This window comes from Manihot esculenta, chromosome 5, assembly GCF_001659605.2.
Source record: "Manihot esculenta cultivar AM560-2 chromosome 5, M.esculenta_v8, whole genome shotgun sequence".
NCBI classification, from domain to species: domain Eukaryota; kingdom Viridiplantae; phylum Streptophyta; class Magnoliopsida; order Malpighiales; family Euphorbiaceae; genus Manihot; species Manihot esculenta.
In genome coordinates this window covers 19,037,408-19,064,777 of record NC_035165.2, presented here as the reverse complement: position 1 = coordinate 19,064,777, position 27,370 = coordinate 19,037,408, and the positions used below count along the sequence as shown (strand labels likewise).

Sequence of the window (27,370 nt, the reverse complement as noted above, 5' to 3'; positions counted from 1 at the left end):
TGTGAATCATGAGACAAATAGCATGCTGCTTGTCCACTAAAACCTCCTCAAGTGATGCAAGCGATAAGAGTTGTACTTCCCAAATGAGATAAGAACCTCCATCCACACTAGGGGAAAGTTCTTGCCAGTTTATGTGGCAAGTGATCCACAAAGCATGAAAACACAGTCACATCCCTCAGAAGGTCCTAAATCAGAAGATGGATCTTCATGGATGTCTTTGTACCCTTAGGTGATCTATGTTACTTGGACTTGAATATGGGTGTGAGAAATGGGTGCATTCCCTATGTCTGACTTGTCAACTTTCTAAATAGAAAATATGGGGATATGGATCTAAATTTACACATAGGTGCTTGGATATTCTATATCATATAAAATAAACTAGAATAAAAAATAAAAAGTTATGTAGTAATAATTATAGTCTAAATATATGATCGAATACAACCAAATGCATCATTTAAAATACAACCAAATAACTATTGTTTATCTAAATGCATGCTCTAGATGAAAGAAAAAAAAAATGCTCTGTTAACTATATGTCACTCAAATGTCCCAGCGCACAAATATGTGCCGGACACATATTTAATATCGTATCCTATGAAGTATCATGTCCACACGGGTAAAGCATGGCAAAATGAAGAGTCAGAGTATCAGAGCTAGTGATCATTCTTCTAGCCACCAAGTTAGAACCTCTAAAACATCCCTAAACTTTAAGAACTAATCTCCAATATGGGTCATAACTCATAAGTCACAACTACTAGCACATAATCAAGCTATAACGAGCCACAACATTTCGGCATAACTGTTAAAGCCAGCTAACACCCCTTGGAATGTGCTAAAACCTAACCTTCAAACATAATATTTGTAAAATCTCATAGAATGTTAATTTCCAAGGAGTCGGGAGTCCTCAAGCGTACGCTAGCTCTTTAAAATTCTGGACTTAAATCTCCAATGTGAGTCACAACTATTGACATATATCAAGCTATAATGAGTAAGAACACTTCAGCATAGCTGCTAAATTCACTTAACATTCCTTGGAATGTGCCAGAAGCTAGGCTTGAAATAGTAAGCTAATAAAATCTATTACAATGTTATTTCAAGGAGTTCTCAAGCCTATGACATCTCTTTAAAATGCTGGACTTAAGTTCTCAAAAACCCATTATAAGACATGTGGCTACGTAATCTGGGAGCCCAACATCACATCTTAAAGACATAATCCATGTTATATGTCCGGATATGTGGAAAAATTACTTGTGTTTCATGATACACTAACCACATCCCCTTGATCAAATGTAACATGACAACTTGAGGGTGGTTCTGTCATCAATAAAAATCATATGTAAGAAATCCATAAATTATGATGTCAATTGCATTAGTCTGACAACTAAAAAACAAGGCGCATAAGCTGTTTAAGACTTTCCCGAGCTCTTTTAAAAAATTACAAATTCCAACTATTTATTCGATTGATTGATGAGAATTGCATAGAAAATTTGACACTAGTCAATCGCAACATGTATTCATCAAATACATTGTATGATACTCACCAGGTGATTCCATGCGCACCCAATAAAGTTGACTAAAGATTACTGACAGCCTCAGGTTTTAGCATCCGTGAAAGAAAGAGCTAAGAATCTGATGAAAGAGAATTGAAACAAGCAGCAATAGTCATTGACAAATATGGTAATAATAGTAAACTAGTAGAACAAGCAGCAGGAAACTTCCTACGGCAAAATATTCTCTTGCAAAGTGAAATTTAAGAAGAGTGGGTCTCAACTATTGTAAAACAAGCAATATTCACATCCTTGGTTCAAAAAACTAAACATAATGCTACAAGTGGCAGAGTTCAAAATATAAGTAAAGCTCACCCAATTAAAAAACATAGTTTTATTTGCCTAGACTCATACAAGCATTACAAGTTAGTTTTATTTTCCTAGACTCATACAAGCATTACAAGTGCAGCTAAGAATCAAAAATAAAAGTCTTCTCTCTCCATATTTCCAGGAATTATAGTTAAGATCTGAATTAAGATCCAAAACAACCAAATCACCCTTCCCCAATATAAATCTGTCTGGTTTTCGATCTCAGAAGGAGCTCTCCTTTCTCTCCACATCCAATCAAAAGCAAAAGAAAACATTCCAGAAAGCAACTTCCTGCCCTCTAAATTAAAGATCTCAAGCTAGATTCCACAAACAAAAACAACTAAAATACCAAAAAACGAAGAAACTAAAAGAATAATCAAGCAAAAACTAACGATCTACACAAAATTTGAGGATGCTGTCAAATTGATACCAATTAAATGAAATTGAAATTAGATTGGAAGTGCGTGCACTGGTCGGATTTTTAGATAACATACATAAATGCTTATAGAGCGAGAGAGGAAGGGGGATGAACTGACTGAAGGTAAACGGAGAGATTGATGATTTCAGAGAAAGGAAAAGCAGAACGAGGTCCGAATGCGGAAGAGCAAGAAAAGTAGAATTTATGTGTTGAAAATGGCAAGTATACGAACAAATCAGAAGAAAATGATAGAAATTAAGATATGCACGGCCGTGATGAAAAATATAAACTTTTGTTCCTTTTTCCTTTTTTTTTTTTTTATCATTATAAACTTTTCTTTCCTGTAGAACAGAATGTAGACTAGGTGATCTGTATGTGTCGTTCTTTGAGAAAAAGAAGATATGTATATGTGGTTGAACCATCCGTCTGGAATTTCTATGAAATCAAATTAGACTTTTATAAAAAAAAAATGAAAATTATAATTTTGAGTTCTAAAAATAGAATATTATAAAAATATAAAAGAACTAAAATAATTAAATTGCAAAAATATTGGACATATTTATCATTATGTAACTAAAAATATATAATTAAAACTATAACATTATAGCAGTTATAATATATTTTACCAAAAATATAAAATTATTATTTTTTATATTAAAAATTATTATTTTACATTTTTAATATTAAATTCATTTTAATTCTAAAAATAAAAAATTAATAGAAAAATTAATATTTTAATTTTTTTTCCTTAAAATAAGCTAATATTGTCATGAATCAAAAAATTTAAGCAAATTATTAGATATCATTCAAAATTTAAGTTTTTTTTTTTTTGAAATGGAGATTGAGAGAGTAGAATATAATCTCTCAGATTTACTCAGGTGTATTTATTATCAAATTAAGTATGTAAGTGTCTCAAAATATTAAAAATAAAATTTCTTTCATATTTTAACATTTTAACAGTAAATAATATAATATAATATAAAATTTGGCCCTAAAAAAATTAATGAAATTAGTTTTGACCGTTTAAAATGAAATCCAATTTTAGACCATACAAATTATTTTATTTGTTCTTTAAATTTTGGCTTTGTCTTTATTAGATTTAAAATACTTAATTGCAACAAAGTAACTTTTTATAATAAATTTTCAATTTCATATTTTTAAAGTAGTATTATAGTTTGTAGAGAATTTCATTAGTTTTACTGAATTATTTTATAAATATTTTAAAGGATCAAAATTATTATTTTTAGTTTAAAATTTTGTAATGGTGATACAATTATAAAAATTCATTTTATCATTGCGTTGAAATATTCTAATTATAATTTAATTACTTAAATGTTATGAATTAAAAAAATATATTTTGACATTTGAATTATTTTATTAATAACTTGTACATTTTAGCATTATTTTAAATTACAAATGATTTCGTTTACATATGAGATTTTGTAAATAACAATTTTTAAGTTGCCTGGACTTAATTAAATAAGTCTAATAATTCTAGGGATTAAATTTTAATTTTATTTAAAAGGCTTAACCGAAAGTAACTTCCAATGGAGAGTATTTAAAAAGAGAAAAAAAAAATTTAATTCTTAAAATATATAATAATTAATGAATTTATCTCTTATTTTTAAAACTCAATTTTAATTTTATCAAAATTAAGATTTTTCGATTAAAATTACTATTAAAAGATTGAAATGATCATAATATTCTTAATTAACTTAAGAAATTTCTGAAAAGTCAATTACTCCATTATTAAAAATCTTACAGTTCCCTTTCCAAAACCTGAAACCCCTACCACAACCATTGTTTGTCCATATTAATTTTAAAAAATTCTGAATAGCCATTCACTCCATTAGCAAAAACCAGTGTGAAAAGCCACATGCCCATATAATAATACATTGACAAGAGCATCTCTGCTCTGCAGAGAGTGAGAATCCATGGCCAATCACTCTGAAGGCCGCATACCAATATAACAATTCTTTACAGAGTGTGCAATGTACCAGAGAAGAAGGAAAATTACAAACAAATAGAAGAAACTGTGAAAAACCAAAGGGCATTCCATGAAAAAAAAAAAAAAAAAAAAAGAAAACTTTGTTTTAATATTTTACTATTTTCAATATACCTCCTTTACTTTTGTTATCAACATAAAATGCTACACCAACGTAAATGGTTTTAATAGCATCCTGAAGCTCCAAAATCACTCTGAAATAATCACACAATCAACTCACAAAAATCAATTTCACACAAATCAAAAGAAATTTCAAAAAAAATCAAATATCATAAAAATCAATAAAAATTAAAAAATTAATTCCAAAGAAATAAGCACTTCATAGCCAACTATTCCAGCAATACAGTGGCAAATCTGTTGAAGGCGATCTTAAATTATAGTGATGAAATCAGGCGCCATTGGACCAGAGGATGAAGCTTGTTAATGATGAATAGGCAATGATGGCAGTGAATAAGGAAGCCAGATAATGAAACCAGGTGATGAAGCCACCCAATGAATTTAAAGCCCATTTTGTAATATCCAACTAAATTCTAGTGTTAGAAATTTTAACTTTCTAACGGAATTTTTGTTGAAATCCGAAATTTCAGAACCGAAAACTTTAAAAAAGTAAAATGGATTTCCTTATAAAATAAATTTTAAATATTCTAAAAATGTGTTTAAAAAATATTTTAAAAGATTTTATAGTTCGGTTGCCGAACTGCTTTTCCAGCCTGCCTGTAAAAGAGCCCAAACCCGAAAAGGAAAAAAATCTTTCTCCATTTTCAGGCAAAGGTGAGTGAAACACCTTCCTTGATGCTTATAAATTTTCTTTAGTCAATTTCCTCCCTCCTTCATATGTTTTTGGGTTTTGAAATTCAAGTTTTGGTTTTGGAGGTTGAACTCTTTTAAAAGTTTCCTCCATTCTTCCTTTTCAAATTATAAATTTTGGTTGAATCCCTCAAAAGGTCAGGATTCTACACTCAAACTTCTTTAATTTTAAAGTATAGAAAATCTTTTTTTGAGCTTGCATGTGAGGGTGTGAGCTTCCAAACATTTACATGTGAGTTTTTATTATTTTAAGGTTGATTAAATTCTATGAAAATTGAATCTTCAATAATTAATAAATGCATGTGGTTCCTTTACTTATTTATAAGTCATTTTGAGACCCTAGTTGTAATTTTGACTAGTTTTATAGGCTTATGTGCTGGTTTAGTTGCATTTGGGAGCTAGATTGCAGGAGCAAAATCAAGTTTGGCATTCTGTCAAAATCCAGGTTCGGCCGCTGAAGGTCCCTTCAGCCACCGAACCTGTCTTTGGTAGCTAAAAGTGCCTCCAAAAGCTTGATTTTTGAATTTGTAAAGGGGCTTTAGGTTGCTAAACCTGCTGCCGAAAATTCGCTATACAGTCATTTTCTGCATGCTTTCTTATATTCTTTTAAGGGTTCCTTAGGGTAGTTTTAAGAGTTATAAAAATTATGTTTGATCCCTTATTTAAGTCCATCTGTGTGGGATCGAAATTAAAAGACCGTAGAGGTTGGTACTAAGATAATTGCTTCAAAGCTAGACTTGCATTGACCAGAGGTGAATAGAACTAAACTAAACTATTATTTTTTGAAAAGAATCAAATGTTTTAAACCTACTCATGCATCATAAATGTCATGTGTATATGATTAGCTTATTTTGTATTAGAATTCATGAATATGATGAATTGCATAATTAGTTATTATTGTGGATAGATGATGGATGATCCATTAGCCTTCGAGCATGTTATATTATGCATGATGGATATGGAAGTCCAGGTCAAAATCCATTCTATACCCGTAAAGAAAGATCAGAGTACCATTCTATACCTTTGACACTATATTATGTTATATTAAGAGGAAGTCTTGAGTAACACTCGTTGTGGATTGCAATTATGGAGGGTTACTGGTGACAAATCCATCTTGATATGAATTATTTGTGTTAAAACGCATGATCAGTCCAAATTTAGACCATTTTATCATGATGTTATTAATGTTAATTTATATTTTTTCTGCCTAATTTTGTGGTTTTGATCTTATTTTGCAGAAAATGGTGTAAAAGGGTAATTTGGAGAAAATACCCTTAAAACTGCCTAAAATGGAGCAAAGGAGAGCAAGCATGCCAAGTGCAACTTGAGAGGAGACAAATAAGGAAAGCAATTTGAAATTCAAATTTCAAATCTCCAAGAGCATTCAAAATTCAAGATTCAGCTCATTAAGGGAAGTGCTAAATAAGGAAAGTGGCAAATAAGAAAAGTGCAGTCAGCAAAGCAGTTTGAAATTCAAATCTTCAAGAATCCTTTTCCTTATTAAAGAAGCCAAATCTCTAGAAGATGCACATTCAAATTTGAAATTCAAATTCAGCTTGTCAAGAAAGCCAAAGAAGACACACATGCCACCTCAAGTCTTGCACATTCAAAATTTAAAATTCAAAAGAGAGGCTCCACCTCATTAATGTGCATGGGCGACATGGGCAGCACCTTGGGCAGCAAGGAGATCAACTTGGGCAGCAAGTAAGGAGCTAGGGCAGCACCTAAAGACTATATAAAGACCTCTTCAAGCTAGCCGCACCTCTCTCCATTCATTCCACACATTCAGCCACACAAGGGCGCAAAGGCTCTCCATCGGCACCTCTTCGATTCTTCTTCTTCTCTTCCCCTTTTCTTTATTTTCTTGTTTTGGTTCAGCCTTGAGTGACTGAAACCTTTAATTCTAGTTGAAGATTGGTTGAAACTTTAGTTATTTTATGGATTGGAAGATCTGAACATATATTGTTTACCTTTTGTTTATTCAATATTTATGCAATTTCATGCTTGGTTCCATTATTGCTTTGTTATTTTGATCAATGTGGCCAATTGATTCTTGATTGCAAAGTAATATATTATTAGTTTGAATAATTTTGAGTCAGTAATTGCTTGGATTGTTCAAACATAAGAACTCTTGGTGTAAAAACTAAGGAAATTGCATGATCTAGCAATATCACCATGCGTTTGGGTAGCTAGAATTAGGTCTCTCTATTTCTTAATACAATTGATAGTTGTTTTGATGCCTAAGACCCAAGGACGTTCCTTAGCAACTTGTTGATTAGTAATTAATTAGAGGATGTTCCCTAATTGGTTTATGCTTAAGGAGAGATGTGGTGGTGAGAAGCGCCTTCTATCTCCACAACTAATTTATTGAATCAAACAAAGAAACCTAAGTATCAATGATCAATCCCAACAACTAAATTCAATTCTTCAACTAGAGCTTTTCTCATTATTGAATCCCTTTATTTTAATTATTTACCTTCTTTTATTGCTTTCAGTATTAGATCAACGGAATCAATCTCAAACCCCCCTTTTTTACATTACATGCAATTTGCTTTTATTTTGCTTTCAGCTTATTTAATTTTCAGTTTACTTTCAGTGTGTTCTCTCGGTCTTGATAAGAAAGATAGGTAAGTATCAATTCCTTATAAATTCGATCATTTCACTACTATCTGCAGTTGTAAAATTATTGATAACTGAAAAAGGTCATTTTTGACCGGCCTCAACAATCGCGAGTCAACGCATTCATACAATCATATGCTTCATTAAATTATTTTATGATTATATTTATGCTCATTAGACTCTAGTATCTTATCCCTTTTCCCTAACCTTAGATTTACAGGACCAGAATTAGCTCGAGAGGTCAACAATATTCTATGGTATAACTCTTATGTAAGAGTATAACTATGGACATGTAATATTTTGTGGTTGAGAATTATGCTTTGCTCGAGTTTTCTTTTATGATCTCCTTATTAATGATCTTATTATGTAAAAGTTTTAAGTTAAAGTTATATTTGAACCAAACTAAAGCATGAATGTTAACTATACTAGAGCATTTGATGAGGGTTTTAATATGGGTTTATATTTTAGTTATGTATTTATGCACATGTCGAGTTTTGTTCATAAAATGAAATATTTATGTACGTTTTTAAAATCATGTTTGAGATTATATCAAACATAACAGGATATATAGTAGGCTTGCTATGGGTTCCGACAACCTTAAGTTAATCTGAACCCTAGCATCAGTAGTGGTCCAGTTTTTGGATCGTTACACATTCTGAACCAGAGAATTATTGCTACTGTATCGGTTTAAACATAAAAAGGAGAAAAGGAAGAAACAAAGGAGGAGAAGGCAAACAAAAAGAGGGAACTTTAGGAAATAAAAATATAATATTTCACCTTTCACTATATGGGTCCTATAGATTTAAACGAAAAAATAGATGAAAGGACTAACATTTTGACGGAATTAAAACTCAGGCACTAAAGTGTATGATTTTAAAAATATAGGAACACTTCCATTTATTATGTCATAACTTGGGGAATAAAAAGTCATTTTTCATAAAAAAACTTTGGATGGAGGGAGCAAATTATAATTTTTCATATTGATGAATAATTACAAAATGGTCCTTGGCAAGTTTTAAAGAATAAGAACACACTATTTCTACACATCACCCGTAATGTGGTTAGATACATGGTTAAAGAGGAAGGAAAATAATAAAGGGAGCAAACGTACCTAATTCAAATATATTTTGACTTAAAGTATCAATAACATCTATGACATAAATATGAATACATCACTAGAATATTTTACAGAATCACAAACATTAAATTTAAGAGAAAATTAAATTTAGTCCCTAAATTATAGCATAATTAATAGAACGATCTCTCTATTTTTAAACCAAACATTTAAATCTTTGATTTTTCAATCCGTTCAAATCAAAGATCCTTCCATCTATAAAATATGTTAGTCAACTAATTTAATATGGTAAAAAGAAAGAGAATATATTAATCCCAATAATGCCCCTCCACACTCAATTTCTCTCTTATTCTCATCTTTCTCAACAAAAAACTCTTGATGCATAAATTCAGCTATTTCTTTTCCCTAGTTTTTTAACAGTAGTTAGAGATGCAGGATTTTTAAATTTTAATGATTCTTTATTAGGATCTATTGAGACTAGTTTAAGTGAAGGACCAATATCTTTTGAAGTTTATCCAAATATGACAATCTCTTTAAATGATTTAAATATTTTAGATAGTATAGTTTTAGAAATATAAAACCATAATTATAAAATGAAGCAAGGATCTATCCCGATAGCATTAATATATAAAATTCATTATAAAGCTATGAATTCAGCATTTGGGACTAAATATAAATTACAGCCTAAGAAGGGAGAAATAAGATTTTTACAGACAGATTTGACTAAAACAAATACAGTGATTCCTAAGACCATTTAGTGGAAGGATATAGCATTACCAGATGAGTGGATTTTAGAAGGTATAGTACCTCCACCAAAATAAGAAAAGGTAAAACCAAATACAAATTTGAGTAAGATAGAGCAGTTTGAAGATGGTAAGTCTCATTAAAGTTTAATAGAAGTGCAAGTAGTAGAGATACAGGGTCATCATCTTCAATAGTAACAGAAGATATTGGAAGAGTATCAAATATACCATCAGTAATATATGCAACCTATAGAGAGATGAACCTAAACCTGTAATCCAAACTATAGTAAAACCTAGGTTTTCAACATCAGATATTCCTGATAGACACCTTAAAATGAAAGGAGTAGATTATAGTTCATCAGTCCCCCAAGCAGTATGTAATCTGGTAGAAAATTATTTAAATCAGCAGGTTGAGGTAGCACCTTCATCACCATCATCACCATCAGCATCTGCTAGAACAGAAAATATAAATAATATAAATAGGGAATTAAATGTTCTTAGTAAAGAAAAGATTGAAAAGAAATTTCTAAAAGAATAAGACGAAAAATTTAAGAAAATTAAACAAAATTGTTAAAGAAAATAATTTTGAAAAACTAAAAGAGGAATATTTTGAATATGTTAGTAAAATAGGAAAAATAAAATTTTTTGAGTGGTTTGAGTTAAGAAAGACAAAAAGTATAAATCCAATAACTGTAAGAGATAAAAGACCAGAATGGATTATAAATGATAAAGTATTTCAGAGTGATTTTCCACCTAAAATGATTAGTAAAATAATGCATGGAGATAACGAAATAATTTGTGCACCATATAAGATAGCTAAACAAAATGATACAAATAAAAAGGTTATAGAGCAGAATAATTTTAGTAATGCAAGTTTAATATGTATAGGTACTCGGTTAAAAAAGATGGAAAATTTTTTTAAAAAGGAGGTAGAAATAGAAGAGAAAAGGGAAATAAAACCACATATTTTAAAGCCTTATCAGATATATAGCTCGAGTCAGAAATAATTAAAAAATAATAAAAATGAATTTTTACAGAGTTTAAAGGATCAGTTAAGTAAAATAGAATCTTCAGAGTCTACTAAAAATATAGCTCCAGAAACACCCCAGTCTAGAAATATAAATGTAATAGAAGAGGAATCAGAATTTGAAACTGAGCAAAGTCAGCCAAAATCAGAAAATATAAAGCAATTTAAAATAAATCTTGTATCACATAGAGAAATAGTAAGTAGAGCACCAGATCTAGGATTATTAGATAAACCAAATAATACTTCTCCTTTTAAATATAATGCTTCAATAGTTTATGAATGTAATATAGATAGATTGTCTAAATATAATATTTTAAGTTTATTAACACAGATGACTATGATAACTAATGCATATAAAACCCAGTCTTTTGCTTCAAATAGGGCAATAGCTTAAATAATTATAGCAGGTTTTACAGAAAAGTTAAAATGATGGTGGGATTACCACTTAATGGATATGCAGCAATTAGAAATTTTAAACTTAGTCCAAGTAAATAGTGAAGGTGAATCCATATATAATGAATTGGGAGAAACTATCCAGGATGTGGTATCCACATTAATTTTAATAATTTCTTTACATTTTATAGGAGACCCATCGCACTTAATGGATAAAAATCCTGAACTATTAAGTATTTTAAAATGTAAAAAATTAAGTGATTTTCAGTATTATAAGACTACATTTTTAACTAGATTAATGTTAAGAGAAGACTTAAATCAAGATCTTTGGAAAGAAAAGTTTCTAGCAGGACTTCCTTATTTCTGAGGATAGAAAGTTAGGAATAATATAAAACAACATTTTGAAAACCCAATACCTTATAATAAATTAATGTATGGACAATTAGTAAATATAATTCAAAAGGAAAGTTTGTAGATTTGTCACGATTTAAAATTACAGAGAACTTTAAAATATGAGATGCATAAGACTAAACAGGAATTAGGATATTTTTGTAAGCAGTTTGATTATAGAATAGCCCAGGATAAAAATTGTAATGGTCAGTGCTCTAAATCTAAACCAATAAAATATTATAAGAGAGATTAGAATTACAAGAAAAAATATATAGCAAAACTCATTAAAGAAGAATATTATAGAAAGAAAAGTTATAAACCTTATAAAAATATAGGAAGAAAGCCCCCATGAATAAAGTTTAGAATAAAAAATTATTTCAAGATTTAACTTGTTATAATTGTGGAAAGAAAGGATATACATCTAAATTTTGTAGGTTTAATAAAAAATTAAATCAATTAGGTTTAGAAGAAGATGTGGTAAATAAAATTCAAGAATTATATACTGATTCAGAATCTTCAGAATTAGAAATAACAGAGAGTGAGAATCAGATAGATGAGTTAGGAACTAGTTCGTCAGAAAAATCAGTAAATGTTTTGACAAAGGAACAAAGTTCATTATTAGAATTAATAAATAATATAGAGGATGAATTTGAATTTGCCAATATCCTGACTTCATATCAAACTTACTAAAATATTTGCATTAAATAATCTATTCAAAAGATCTCTTTTATTAGGGATAGGATACCTAATCCATTTTAATGTTGTATTTAATTGTTTATAATTTATAACTAACATAGGTGTACCTCTTTCTATATCTGCATTTTTATTAACATAGAAGGCTGCATAGGACCAAGGGGTTCTAGATTTACTTATTAACTTCTTGTCTTCTAATTCTTTGATTTCTTTTTTATAATGTTCAATTAATTTCGGATTCATTTGAATTGGTCTTGCCTTAGTAGAAATTGTTTTTTCATCAAAATTTTCTTTATAAGGTAGGTCTACTATATGTTGTATCCTATTCCAAAAAGCATTGGGGTGCTCATCACATAATTCTTTTTTCCATATAATTTTTTAATTTTTCTATTCTAGCCTTTATAATTTCACTTCCTAATTGATTTTTAATCCTAGTTAAATGTACATTATTCTTTAAATCTTTTAAATCCTCTGTTATAGATTTTATTATTGAATTTATTTCTATCGTCCAAATGGAATGTGCTTTTATTAAATTCAGATTTTTTATTTTAGGTTTCTCTGTAAAATCTATTTTAACCTTTTTATTTTTCATTTTAATTTCTATACAGTCATCTTTTACTGAATAAGGTGTTATTAGGTTTATAAACGAGGTTTCTAATATTACCATGTGATTTATCTATTGAGATAATAAAAATATAATCCTTATTTCTAAATCTTGATTTACTATTACGGTCTCTGTCTTTCCTAGAATATTTAAATTAGTCCTATTCGCCGTTTTTAATTTTTCTTTAGTTTCCTGCCAAAATCTCTTAGGTACCAAACTTGACTTTATGGAATTTAAATCTGCTCCTGTATCAAACAATGCTATAGTATCTATTTTAAAATCTTCTGATAACTTAATTGTTAATTTTACTAAATATTTTCTAGAAGTTATTTCTTGTAGTAATAATATAAAATTATTATCAACTTCTTCACTTTTTAATTCACTTATTTTACTATGTTCATTTCCTTCCTCTTCTGCTTCTTCTGATGAGGAGAATGATTCAGAAATTAATTGTTCTTCTAAAACCTTTTTGAATCCTTCTGAAGCTGATGCTTTAAGTCTTTTACTTCAGTCTTTATTATCCTGATTTCTTTTTGCAAATCTTCTATAGATACTGTCTTTTTAGGTTTTTTATTTTTACCTAATATTTTAGTTAAATCATAAGTTTGTTTCTCTATTTTAAGAATAGTATTTTTAACTTCTTCTGCTTCATCAAAACTTTTGATTATTTTTTAAAGAAATTTCTCTTTTGTAGTACTATCCTCTATATTATTTATTAATTCTAATAATGAACTTTGTTCTTTTGTCAAAACATTTACTGATTTTTCTGACGAACTAGTTCCTAACTCATCTATCTGATTCTCACTCTCTGTTATTTCTAATTCTGAAGATTCTGAATCTATATATAATTCTTGAATTTTATTTACCACTTCTTCTTCTAAACCTAATTCATTAAATTTTTTATTAAACCTACAAAATTTAGATGTATGTCCTTTCTTTCCACAATTATAACAAGTAAAATCTTGAAATGATTTTTTATTCTGAACTTTATTCATCGGGGCTTTCTTCCTATATTTGTTATAAGGTTTATAACTTTTCTTTCTATAATATTCTTCTTTACTGGGTTTTGCTATATATTTTTTCTTGTAATTTTGATTTCTCTTATAATATTTTTTTGGTTTAGATTTAGAGAGATCATTACAATATTTATCCTGAGCTATTCCATAATCAAACTGCTTACAAAAAGATCCTAATTCCTATTTAGTCTTATGCATCTCATATTTTAAAGTTATCTGTAGTTTTAAATCATGACAAATTTGCAAACCTTCCTTTTAAATTATACTTACTAATTGTCCATATGTTAATTTATTATAAGGTATTGGGTTTTCAAAATGCTGTTTTATATTATTTGTAACTTTCTCTCCTAAGAAATAAGGAAGTCCTGCTAGAAACTTTTCTTTCCAAAAATCCTGATTTGAGTCCTCTCTTAACATTAATCTAGTTAAAAATGTAGTCTTATAATACTCAAAATCACTTAATTTTTTACATCTTAAATTACTTATAGTTCAGCATTTTTATCCTTTAAATGCGATGGGTCTCCTATAAAATGTAAAGAAATTGTTAAAATTAACGTGGATAGCGCATCCTGGATAGTTTTTTCCAATTCATTATATATGGGTTCACTTTCACTATTTACTTGGACTGAGTTTAAAATTTCTAATTGTTGCATATCCGTTAAGTGGTAATCCCACCATCATTTTAACTGTCCTGTAAAAACTGCTATAATTATTTCAGCTATCGCGCTATCTGAAGTAAAAGACTGAGTTTTGTACGCATTAGCTGCCATAGTCATCTATTGTAATAAACTTAAAATATTATATTCAGACAATCCATCTATATTCCATTCATAAACTGTTGAAGCATTATACTTAAACTGAGAAGTATTATTTGGTTTATCTAATAATCCTAGATATGATGCTCTACTTACTATTTCTCTATGTGATATAGGATTTATTTCAAATTGCTTTATATCTTCTGATTCTGGCTGACTTTGCTTGGTTTCAGATTTTGATTCCTCTTCTATTACATTTATATTTCTAGACTGGGGTGTTTCTGGAGCTACATTTTTAGTAGACTCTGAAAATTCTATTTTACTTAACTGATCTTTTAAACTCTGTAAAAATTCATTTTTATTATTTTTTAATTCTTTCTGACTCGAGCTAAATATCTGATAAGGCTTAAAAATATGTGGTTTTATTTCCCTTTTCTCTTCTATTTCTACATTCTTTTTTAAAATTTCTTCTATCCTTTTTAACTGAGTACCTATGCATATTAAACTTGCATTACTAAAATTATTCTGCTCTATAACCTTCTTATCTGTATCATTTTCTTTAGCTATCTTATATGGTGCACAAATTATTTCGTTATCTCCATGCATTATTTTACTAATCATTTTAGGTGGAAAATCACTCTGAATTACTTTATCATTTACAATCCATTCTGGTCTTTTATCTGTTACAGTTATTGGATTTATACTTTTTGTCTTTCTTAACTCAAACCACTCAAAAAATTTTATTTTTCCTATTTTACTAGCATATTCAAAATATTCCTCTTTTAGTTTTTCAAAATTATTTTCTTTAACTATTTTATTTAATTTTCTTAAATTTTTTCGTCTTAGTTATTTCTTTTAGAAATTTCTTTTTAATCTTTTATTTACTAAGAACATTCAATTCCCTATTTATATTATTTATATTTTCTGTTACAGCAGATGCTGATGGTCATGATGGTGCTATCTCAACCTTCTGATTTAAATAATTTTCTACCGGATTATATACTGCTTGGGGGACTGATGAACTATAATCTACTCCTTTCATTTTAAGGTGTCTATCAGGAATATCTGATGTTGAAAACCTGGGTTTTACTATAATCTGGATTACAGGTTTAGGTTCATCTTCTCTATAGGCTGCATATATTACTAATGGTATATTTGATACTCTTCCTACATCTTTTGTTACTACCGAAGATGATGATCCTGTATATCTACTACTTGCACTTCTATTAAACTTTAATGAGACTTTACCATCATCAAACTGCTCTATCTTACTCAAATTTGTATTTGGTTTTACTTTTTCTTGTTCTGGTGGAGGTACTATACCTTCTAAAATCCACTCATCTGGTAATGCTATATCCTTCCACTGAATGGTCTTAGGAATCACTGTATTTGTTTTAGTCAAATCTGTCTATAAAAATTTTATTTCTCCCTTCTTAGGCTGTAATTTATATTTAGTCCCAAATGCTGAATTCATAGCTTTATAATGAATTTTATATATTAATGCTATCAAGATAGATCCTTGCTTCATTTTATAATTATGGGTTTTTATTTCTAAAAGTATACTATCTAAAATATTTAAATCATTTAAAGAGATTGTCGTATCTGGATAAACTTCAAAAGATATTGGTTCTTCACTTAAACTAGTCACAATAGATTCTAATAAGGAATCATTAAAATTTAAAAATCTTGCATTCTAACTACTGCTAAAATACTAGTATTTAATCCTTCTCGAGTTAAAGGTTTTATTCCTACTTGAATTAATCCTATATGAATATACTTATACTTTTTACTTCTATGATGACTTAATGTTTTTTCTGATAAAAGAGTTATTTTCTCAAAAGGTTTACTTAACTGAAAATCTCTTTCTTCTGTTTTTATGACATAATCTGTTTTAAAAATATTTAACTTTGGAATTTTATAAATCTGTTCCTTATCTACCTTAGGAATTTCCCATTCATCTATGGCTTTAACAAAATCTTCTAATATTAATTCATTTTTATTTATTACCCTTTTAATTTCTGAGGACTCTGAATCATCTGATTTAATTGTACTTGCCGATTTACACAAAAAATGATCCATTTTAAAAATATTGAATTATGTCGCGGTCACTGCCAGTTATATCCTATGACGCCTACCACAATGGCTAAAACGGATTCAGTTGGCATACCCAAAACATACTTCTTTCAAAATTTTCAAATATGGATTCTTTCAAAATTTTCAAATATGGATTAGCTGTGGGTTTGCCAAAAATCCAATCTTCCTATGGATATAGTACTGGTATTTATAAATGGTTTTTAAAGCATAATTCAGAATTTAAAATTGAAGTTGAAAACGGTTTTAATAATATAAATCCATGGGAAATAATAAGAAAATATTATCCTAAGAACTGGTATTTTGTGCCAAAAGATCTTTTAAAACTTAGGATTATTATAATAGTATTTTGAAAGAAACTGGTTCAGTTAAAATAAAATATAATTTTGATAAAAATCATAAAGAGATTATAGCATATTCCTCTATTGAAATAAAAAGGGTTATCCATCCAAAAGATTGGCCAACCTCAAATCTATATACTGCATTGACATTTAAAAATTTAAAAAAGTATTGTACTTCATATAATTATTTTGATTATATTGATGCATGGACAAATATTTTCAGTATTCAAAATCCGACCACAACTCTTTCGTGGTTAATATATTTTGACCAATATAGCATTAAAACAACCACCAGATTTCCAAATTGGTTTTTAAAATGGTGGCGGTATAGAGGTATTACTGAAGATATTTTATCTTAGGAAGTAAAATGGTGGCAGTATAGAGGTATTACTGAAGATATTTTATCTCAGGAAGTAAAATGGTGGCAGTATAAAGATATTACTGAAGATATAGTATAGAGGTATTACTGAAGATATTTTATCTCAGGAAGTACTTCATGTATATCAGTATTTTAAAAGTAATTATAAGCCAGCCCAAAATGAAAAGTATATCCCTCCTTTAATGTATTTTTATATAAACCTTTTTATTCCTTGGGTATACCAGTGGTATTTCGATTTTCAATATATAACAGAATTAAATATTCCAGTGATAGTAAAAAAGCACAAAATAAAATGGTGGGGATTATTCAAAAACTAGTTCCTAACTCATATATTTGATTCTCACTCTCTATTATTTCTAATTCTGAAGATTCTAAATCTATATATAATTCTTGAATTTTATTTACCACTTCTTCTAAACCTAATTCATTTAATTTTTTATTAAACCTACAAAATTTAGATGTATGTCCTTTTTTTCATGGATCGAAGAATTAAGCCAATCACCGGAGGTCATTAAAGCAATACAAAATTTAGATGTATGTCATTTCTTTCCACAATTATAACAAGTTAAATCTTGAAATGTTAGTAAAATAGGAAAAATAAAATTTTTTGAGTGGTTTGAGTTAAGAAAGACAAAAAGTATAAATCCAATAACTGTAAGAGATAAAAGACTAGAATGGATTGTAAATGATAAAGTAATTCAGAGTGATTTTCCATCTAAAACGATTAGTAAAATAATGCATGGAGATAACGAAATAATTTGTGCACCATATAAGATAGCTAAAGAAAATGATATAGATAAGAAGGTTATAGAGCAGAATAATTTTAGTAATGCAAGTTTAATATGTATAGGTACTCAGTTAAAAAAGATAGAAAAAATTTTTAAAAATGAGGTAGAAATAGAAGAGAAAAGGGAAATAAAACCAAATATTAACCACGAATGAGTTGTGGTCGAATTTTGAATACTGAAAATACTTGTTCATGCATCAATATAATCAAAATAATTATATGAAGTATAATATTTTTTAAAATTTTTAAATGTCAATGCAGTATATAGATTTGAGGTTAGCCAATCTTTTGGATGGATAACTCTTTTTATTTGAATAGAAGAATATGCTATAATCTCTTTATGATTTTTAACAAAATTATGTTTTATTTTAACTGAACCAGTTTCTTTCAAAATACTATTATAATAATCCTGAGGTTTTAAAAGATCTTTTGGCGCGAAATACCAGTTCTCAAGATAATATTTTCTGATTATTTCCCATGGATTTATATTATTAAAACCGTTTTCAACTTCAATTTTAAATTCTGAATTATGCTTTAAAAACCATTTATAAATACCAGTACTATATCCATAGGAAGATTGGATTTTTGGCAAACCCACAGCCTTCAACAGATTTGATGAGTCTTTACTGTCTATCGTTTGTGACAGACTACCTAAGGTAGATAAGGAACAGATTTATAAAATTCCAAAGTTAAATATTTTTAAAACAAAAGAAAGAGATTTTCAGTTAAGTAAACCTTTTGAGAAAATAACTCTTTTATCATCAAAAACATTAAGTCATCATAGAAGTAAAAAGTATAAGTATATTTATATAGGATTAATTCAGGTAGGAATAAAACCTATTATTTTAGTAGTAGTTAGAGATGCAAGATTTTAAAATTTTAATGATTCTTTATTAGGATCTATTGAGACTAGTTTAAGTGAGGGACCAATATCTTTTGAAGTTTATCCAGATATGACAATCTCTTTAAATGATTTAAATATTTTAGATAGTATAGTTTTAGAAATAAAAACCCATAATTATAAAATGAAGCTAGGATCTATCCCGATAGTATTAATATATAAAATTCATTATAAATGTAATACCCGGCTCGAGTCCGACATCGGAATTTTACTTTCCGGTGGGATCCAGGATGTCGAAATCCTCTAGACGGGTAAGATTTATGTTTTTCTAAAGTCTTTTCGTAGGATATATAGTTTGAAAGTGAAAAGGAAATGAGTTTTTGAAAGAAAAGCACCAAGGAAGAAAAGCCAGGTTCGGCCGCCGAAGGTGATGTTCGGCCGCCGAACATGCATGGCTTTTGGTTTCACGTTAGGCCGCCGAAGGTGGTCTGTCCAGCCACCTATAAAAGGCCCTCAGTCGGTTAAAGTATAAGATTTGCTTTTCCTTTCACAAACAAAGGTGAGACCATGTCTTCCTTGGGTGTTCTTCATGTTTTCATCAAATCTTGGAAAGTTTTGATAGGTTTTGATGTTGTTTTGAAGGTTTTGAGCTAAAAACCCAAGATTTGAAGTTTGGAGAGTTTGAGAGAGAGTTTTTCCATATCTCCATGCTAGGATCGTTCATCTTCTTGTTTTTCAAGAGGTAAGTGAAGATCCTGAACTTCTTTTTATGATTTGTGGAGGTTTTATATAGTTGATGGGTAGAGTTGCATGATTAGGGTTCTTGGTATGTTTTTGGTGTTTTGTTGATGAAAGCATGTACATATGTTGTGTTCTGTTGTTTGTTGGGGTTATAAGGTAGTTTTTGACCCCTTTGAGCATATACTTGGGTATATGTGTGTTGAGGATTTGTGGTGTTTGAGTTTGGGTAAGATTGGAGAAGTTTGGCGTGAGGCAGAGCAAGATTCTGCCTTGCCAAAGAACCCAGCTTCGGCCGCCGAAGGAAGAATCGGCCGCCGAACATGCTGAGGAGGTGGCTTCGGTTGCCTAAGCTTGCCCCCGAGAGTTTGGACTTTCGGCTCTGGAGGGGGGTTTCAGCCGCCGAAGGTGCCGTCGAAGGTTGTGGACTTTCGGCTCTGGAGTGCCTTTTAGCCCCCGAACCTTGCCCCCGAAAGGGTTCGGCTGTCGAAAGTAAAAGTTCGGCCGCCGAAGGTGCATGAGTTTCGGCTCTGGAGAGGACATTCGGCCGCCGAACCTGCCGCCGAATGTGCTCTGTCCAGCCTTCCTTTGCATGATTTACATGGTTGTTTTAGGGTGTCTAAGGGGATGTTTGGGGAGTTTTATAGAATTGTTCTTGAGCTAGTTTGGTCCCTCATTTGAGTCCATCTGTGTAGGTACAGACCAGAGGAACCAGAGAGTTCAGCAGTGAGTACTGCTTCAGAGTTTGCAGAGTCTGGTCAAAGATAGCCAGAGGTGAGTGGAACTAAACTTAATTCTTTTACTTGAGAAATTGAATGCTTTGAGCATATTTCATGCACCATAACTATGCAATAGGTTGATTGCATTAGAAATCACGAATATGTTGCATTGCATTCTATCATTGTGATGTGTGGGTGAAAGTGGATGATCCAATAGTCTCTGAGTAAGACCAGGTGCCCATTCTACGCCCTGGCACGAGGATAGGATGTCGGGACTATTTGGGGACATGATCACCCGAGTTGATGTGACTTACTTGTGTTGTGATGCATTCCATGAAAGCATATTTAATAACTGATTTTATTGTTCTACTCACTGGGCTATAGTAGCTCATCCCACTCCCTTAACCCCAGTGTTGCAGGTTCAGTGTACAGAGAAAGTTCAGAAGAGTTCAGGAAGAGAAAAGAGTTTTGTAATAGTATAGTGTGGACATGTAATATTATAAAGAGATGTAATAGTTGTGTATCAAGTTAGAATGGTGCTTGACTCATTTGGTTTGTAAATCCTTTTGTATACATGATCTGTTTATGTAACTGTTTTGTGAGTGTGTGAAAAACCAGGTTTAACAGATATTGTGTGGACCCAGTAAGGGGTCTGTGCACAGAGAGAGTGCATGCACAGGTTGAGCCTTGGATTAGAGAAGAGTTTTTGTTTTCACAGAAAATATATGATCATGTATGGGATTTTACAGGTACACAAAGAGTATAGCAGGCTAGTTACGGGTTCCGGCTACCTTAAGTCGACCTGAATCCTAGCGTCGGTGACGGTCCGATTTTTGGGTCGTTACAGATTGGTATCAGAGCCCTAGGTTCATATGGTCGGACCTATAGAGAGTGTCGGGCTCATAGAGGTTAGAGGAGGTCAAGCACAATAGGAAATCATGTCCACTAGGATAGGATGGTGAGTCCTGTCTATTTGATGTTGTGAAATGCCATGATGTATGCATGTGCATTATTGATATGTGTTGTTTATATGCTGATGTGCTATGTTATGTGTTGTGTTTTTCAGAGGTAAGACGAGAGGAACTCGTCAATCTGCACGATTGATTGGAGTCCCATCAGAAAGTGAGGGTTTAGATGCTCGTCCTTCTGCGTTGCCAAGGGCGAGGTCTCAGAGATCAAGCAGGGAAGGTACATTAAGGGACCCTAGAAGGTCTTTTGACGAGAGCAGAAGAGGAACAGTTCGAGGAGGGAGGTCAGAGGAAGTGAGGGAGGCTATGGAGGTTGATCAGTCAATAGATGAAAGCATGGGTGTGGGCAGGTCTGAAGAGGGTGTGGGAGAATCTCATGGAGACACTCAGGCCTCGGGGTCTGGTTATCCACCCCACTATCCACCCTTTCCTCAGGGCCCGGGGTATCCGATGGGAGGTACGTCGGAGTACTCTAGTTTTGCCCCATATCCTACTTACATGCCTTATATGCCTTATCCTCCTTTTTACCCACCATATCCCATGTATCCACCCTCACCTATCCATCCAAGTACAGCATACTCAGAGCCAAGTGATACAGTACCTCCTCCACCCCCACCTGAACCAGTAGTCCCTGTTGTCCAAGCACCTCAACCTAGCTCATCTGGGGGAAGTAAAGTGAAGATGACAGAGTATTTGAAATTGGATGCTCCTAAATTCAATACGGGAGATGATCCATTTGAGTACCTCAAAACTGTGAAAATGATAACTGATGAGTTGGGAGCTGATGATAGCAGAGCCATTGAAATGGCGGGTTTCACATTGAAGTGCAAGAAAGCACGAGAATGGTTCAAGAATTATGTGGATCCCAGGATGGACAGCATGTCATGGGGAGAGTTCGCCAATGAGTTTGCCGGGTGGGCTTTTCCTGACAGTTCTAGGGAGATGAAAGTGATAGAATTTGAGAAGTTGAGACAGACGGAAGAGATGAGTGTTGATGAATTTACAAATAAGTTCCTGGATTTGCTTCAGTATGTGGGTCAAGCCTATGATACTGACCAGAAGAAGGCAAGGAGATATACTATGAGACTGCATCCCAGGTATGCCTCCTTGATTCTTCTAGCAGAGAAAGAGAGTTTTCACTCTATCGTGGATGCCGCCAGGAAGATGGAGGCGAGTGCCATTATTCAGGGGACAGTTAAATAATCTAAGGCATAGTCTTCAGGATCCAAGCTTAATCCCTCTTCACAGAGTGTAGCAACGTCAGGCAGCAAGAGATGGGCAAGGGCAAAAGGTACAAAGAATAAGTTCTGGAGCAAGATTAAGTCTAGTCTGGGAATTGGTAGTGGCTCAAGCTCTGGCACAGATAGTCCAGTATGTGGGAGATGTGGGAGACCACACAAAGGAGCTTGTCGGGTGGGATCTTCAGCTTGCTATAGGTGTGGGCAGGAGGGACATTTTGCTCGAGAATGTCCTCAGGCGACCTTTGTGGCACCATCCCAACAGATGAGCTTAGGCAGTGTAGCACAGCCAGCAGCTCCAGCCATGCCTCAGAGTAGTGGCAGAGGTAGAGGGAGAGGGTCAGCCTCTATGTCAGCAACAGGTTCCCGAGGTGGAGGTCCGGTAGTCCCAGCACGGATTTTCATTGTGACTTAGGAGGAGGCAAATACGTCGAACACAGTGGTGTCAGGTAATCTCATCATTGGGTGTTCTGATGTATATGCTTTGATGGACCCCGGTGCTTCTCACTCTTTTATTGCTTCGAGAGCCGTGGAGAGGTTGGGTTTGATCATTTCAGAGTTGGAGTGTCCTCTCTGGGTCAGTGGACCCAAATGTGACCCATCAGTGGCAGTGTCAGTTTGTCGCTTCAATCCGGTGTTTATCGAGGGTAGATGCCTTCCAACTGACCTTGTGGTTCTAGATTTGACGAATTTTGATGTCATTCTAGGGATGGATTGGCTATCTGCATCTAGTGCTACGTTGGACTGTAGAGACAAGGTAGTTAGTCTCAGAGACCAGGATGGGTCAGAGTGTGTTTTTAGAGGAGATAGGAGGGGGACACCTAGAGGTTTGATTTCAGCCCTTCAGGCTCGTCGTTTGCTTAGGAGGGGTTGTCAGGGGTTTCTAGCTCATGTGAGGGAGCTAGATAGTCAGGTTAAGGAACCAGCCTCAATACCAGTAGTCCGTGAATTTCCAGATGTTTTCCCAGACGAACTTCCAGGACTACCACCTGGTAGGGAGATAGAGTTTGAAATAGAGTTGTTGTCTGGTACCAGACCTATCTCTATTCCTCCCTACAGGATGGCGCCAGCAGAGTTAAAAGAACTGAAAGAGCAGTTGCAGGAATTGGTAGATAAGGGTTTCATCCGCCCTAGTACCTCACCTTGGGGTGCTCCAGTGTTGTTTGTCAGAAAGAAGGATGGATCCCTCAGACTTTGTATCGACTACAGACAGTTGAATAAGGTCACTACCAAGAATAAGTATCCTCTACCTAGGATTGATGATCTATTCGACCAGCTAGCTGGAGCAGGTTGTTTTTCTAAAATAGATCTGAGGTCCGGGTATCATCAGTTGAGAGTCAGAGAGGCAGATGTGCCAAAGACAGCTTTCAGGACCAGATATGGGCATTATGAGTTCTTGGTAATGCCGTTTGGGTTGACTAACGCCTCTGCAGCATTCATGGACCTCATGAATAGAGTTTTCAGTGAGTATTTGAATCACTTTGTTATTGTTTTCATCGATGATATCTTAGTGTATTCCAGAGATGCAGAGGAGCATGCCCAGCATTTGAGGATAGTTCTGCAAACACTGAGAGAGCATGGTTTGTATGCCAAGTTCTCGAAGTGTGAGTTTTGGTTAAGGAGCATTGCGTTCTTGGGGCATGTCGTGTCAGCAGAAGGGATTGAGGTAGACCCCAAGAAGATAGAGGCTGTAGCTAACTGGCCCAGACCCATATCAGTAACAGAGATTAAAAGCTTTTTGGGACTGGCAGGTTACTACAGGAGGTTTGTTCAGGACTTCTCAAAGATAGCTGCTCCTATGACCAAACTGACTAAGAAGAATCAGCGGTTCGAGTGGTCGGACCAGTGTGAAGAGAGCTTTGAAGAGTTAAAGAGAATATTAACATCAGCACCGGTGTTAGCTCTGCCTGTCAGTAATGAGGACTTCACAGTGTTCTGTGATGCGTCTCGAGTGGGGTTGGGTTGTGTTTTGATGCAGCATGACAGGGTGATTGCTTATGCTTCTAGACAGCTGAAGAAGCATGAGTTGAATTACCCCACCCATGACCTAGAGATGGCGGCAGTTATCTTTGCACTCAAGATGTGGAGGCATTACCTCTACGGGGTTAAATGCGAGATCTTCACTGATCATAAGAGTTTACAGTACATCCTGAGTCAGAGAGAGCTGAATTTGAGGCGGAGAAGGTGGGTCGAATTGCTTAGTGACTATGATTGTACGATTCAGTACCATCCGGGTAAGGCGAATGTTGTGGCAGATGCCTTAAGCCGGAAATCACTAGGCAGTTTGTCCCATATAGCAGCAGAGAGAAGACCTGTGGTGATGGAGTTTTACAAGCTCATCGACGAAGGGCTACAGCTAGAGTTATCTGGTACAGGTGCATTAATAGCACAGATGAGAGTGATACCAGTGTTTCTGGAGCAGGTGGCTCAGAAACAGCATGAGGACCCAGAGTTAGTAAAAATTGCCAGAACTGTTCAGTCAGGCACCAGTGTAGAGTTCAAATTCGATAGCAAAGGGATCCTCCACTATGGGAATCGACTATGTGTACCAGATGACATCAGGCTGAAAGGAGACATTATGAGGGAAGCACATAATGCTCACTATAGTGTTCACCCGGGAGCCACCAAGATGTATCGGGATTTGAAAAGAGTGTATTGGTGGCCAACCATGAAGAAAGAAGTGGCACAATTTGTGTCAGCCTATGAGGTTTGCCAGAGGGTGAAACTAGAACATCAGAAGCCGGCGGGAATGCTTAACCCATTGCCGATTCCAGAATGGAAATGGGAGAACATAGCTATGGATTTTGTAGTGGGCTTACCGGCAGTATCCAACAGACTAGACTCCATATGGGTGATTGTGGACCGACTGACGAAATCAGCTCATTTCATCCCTGTTCGGAGTAACTACTCTGTGGATAAATTAGCACAGGTGTATTTGGAGGAGATAGTAAGGTTACATGCAGTTCCAGTGTCTATAGTTTCAGACAGAGGACCTCAGTTCACCTCTAGATTTTAGCGGAGTTTGCAGAGTGCGATGGGCACTAGGTTGAATTTTAGCACTGGTTTCCATCCACAGATTGACGGACAGTCAGAGAGAACCATCCAGACCATCGAGGATATGCTGAGAATGTGTGTGTTAGACTTTGGCGGTTCTTGGAGGCAGCATCTACCTTTGGTGGAGTTTGCCTACAATAACAGCCATCATGCTAGTATAGGGATGGCTCCTTACGAAGCTTTGTATGGGAGGAAGTGCAAATCACCTGTTTGCTGGGAAGAATTGGGAGAGAAGGCTCTTGCAGGACCAGAATTATTAGAGATTACCAGTAGAACAGTGCCTATTATCAGAGAGAGAATCAAAACTGCTCAGAGCAGAAAGAAAAGCTATGCAGATATCCGCAGAAAACAGATAGAATTTCAGGAAGGTGAGTTTGTATTGCTGAAAGTGTCTCCAATGAAGGGAGTGGTTCGATTTGGAAAGAAGGGTAAGCTAGCTCCACGGTACATTGGACCCTGTGAGGTCTTGCAGAAGATCGGACATGTGTTGTATAAGTTGGAAGTACCTGCGTCTATGGAAAGGATTCACCCGGTGTTTCATGTTTCTATGCTACGGAAATTTGTGTCAGATCCGAATAAGGTTCTTAGTGAGCCTGATGTGGAGATCCTTGGAGATCTCACTTATGTAGAGCAGCCAGTGTGGATCCTCGACACGCAGATTAGGCAGCTGAGAAACAAGGAAATTCCAATGGTGAAAGTCCTTTGGAACCACCATAACCTAGAAGAGTGCACCTGGGAGACACGAGAGTCTATGCTCCAGCAATATCCATATCTGTTTTGAGGTTAGATTTCCTCCTTTTATGTGTTTAATTGTTTGAGGAACATTCGGGGACGAATGTTCTTAAGGGGGGGAGAATGTAATACCCGGCTCGAGTCCGGCATCGGAATTCTACTTTCCGGTGGGATCCAGGATATCAGAATCCTCTAGACGGGTAAGATTTATATAGATAAGGAACATATTTATAAAATTCTAAAGTTAAATATTTTTAAAACAAAAGAAAGAGATTTTCAATTAAGTAAACCTTTTGAGAAAATAACTATTTTATCATAAAAAACATTAAGTCATCATAGAAGTAAAAAATATAAGTATGTTCATATAGGATTAATTCAGGTAGGAATAAAACCTACTATTTTAGCAGTAGTTAGAGATGCAAGATTTTTAAATTTTAATGATTCTTTATTAGGATCTATTGAGACTAGTTTAAGTGAGGGACCAATATCTTTTGAAGTTTATCCAGATATGACAATCTCTTTAAATGATTTAAATATTTTAGATAGTATAGTTTTAGAAATAAAAACCCATAATTATAAAATGAAGCAAGGATCTATCCCGATAGTATTAATATATAAAATTCATTATAAAGCTATGAATTCAGCATTTGGGACTAAATATAAATTACCGTTTAAGAAGGGAGAAACAAGATTTTTACAGGTAGATTTAACTAAAACAAATACAGTGATTCCTAAGACCATTCAGTGGAAGGATATAGCATTACCAGATGAGTGGATTTTAGAAGGTATAGTACCTCCACCAGAACAAGAAAAGGTAAAACCAAATACAAATTTGAGTAAGATAGAGCAGTTTGAAGATGACAAAGTCTCATTAAAGTTTAATAGAAGTGCAAGTAGTAGATATACAGGATCATCATCTTCAGTAGTAACAGAAGATATAGGAAGAGTATTAAATATACCATCAGTAATATATGCAACCTATAGAGAAGATGAATCTAAACCTGCAATCCAGACTATAGTAAAACCCAGTTTTTCAACATTAGATATTCCTGATAGATACCTTAAAATGAAAGGAGTAGAT

At 33.2% G+C, this 27,370-nt stretch overlaps 1 protein-coding gene across 3 annotated transcripts in view; it reads right to left on the bottom strand.

Annotated features, from left to right (window-relative positions):
• Positions 1 to 2,599, bottom strand: part of LOC110615324 (probable phosphoinositide phosphatase SAC9) — a 62,823-nt gene extending 60,224 nt beyond the window's left edge. Inside the window, exons 1-2 of one of the 3 annotated variants that reach the window (XM_021757162.2) lie at positions 2,287 to 2,599; positions 1,542 to 1,629 (exon numbers count right to left, since the gene is read on the bottom strand). In XM_021757162.2, the coding sequence (XP_021612854.1) occupies positions 1,542 to 1,554 (13 nt within the window). In that variant the 5' untranslated portion in view covers positions 1,555 to 1,629; positions 2,287 to 2,599. The remainder of the gene's footprint in view (positions 1 to 1,541; positions 1,630 to 2,286) is intronic. The other 2 variants (XM_021757160.2, XM_021757161.2) reach the window with 2 other exon arrangements.
• Between the last annotated feature and the right edge of the window lie 24,771 nt (positions 2,600 to 27,370).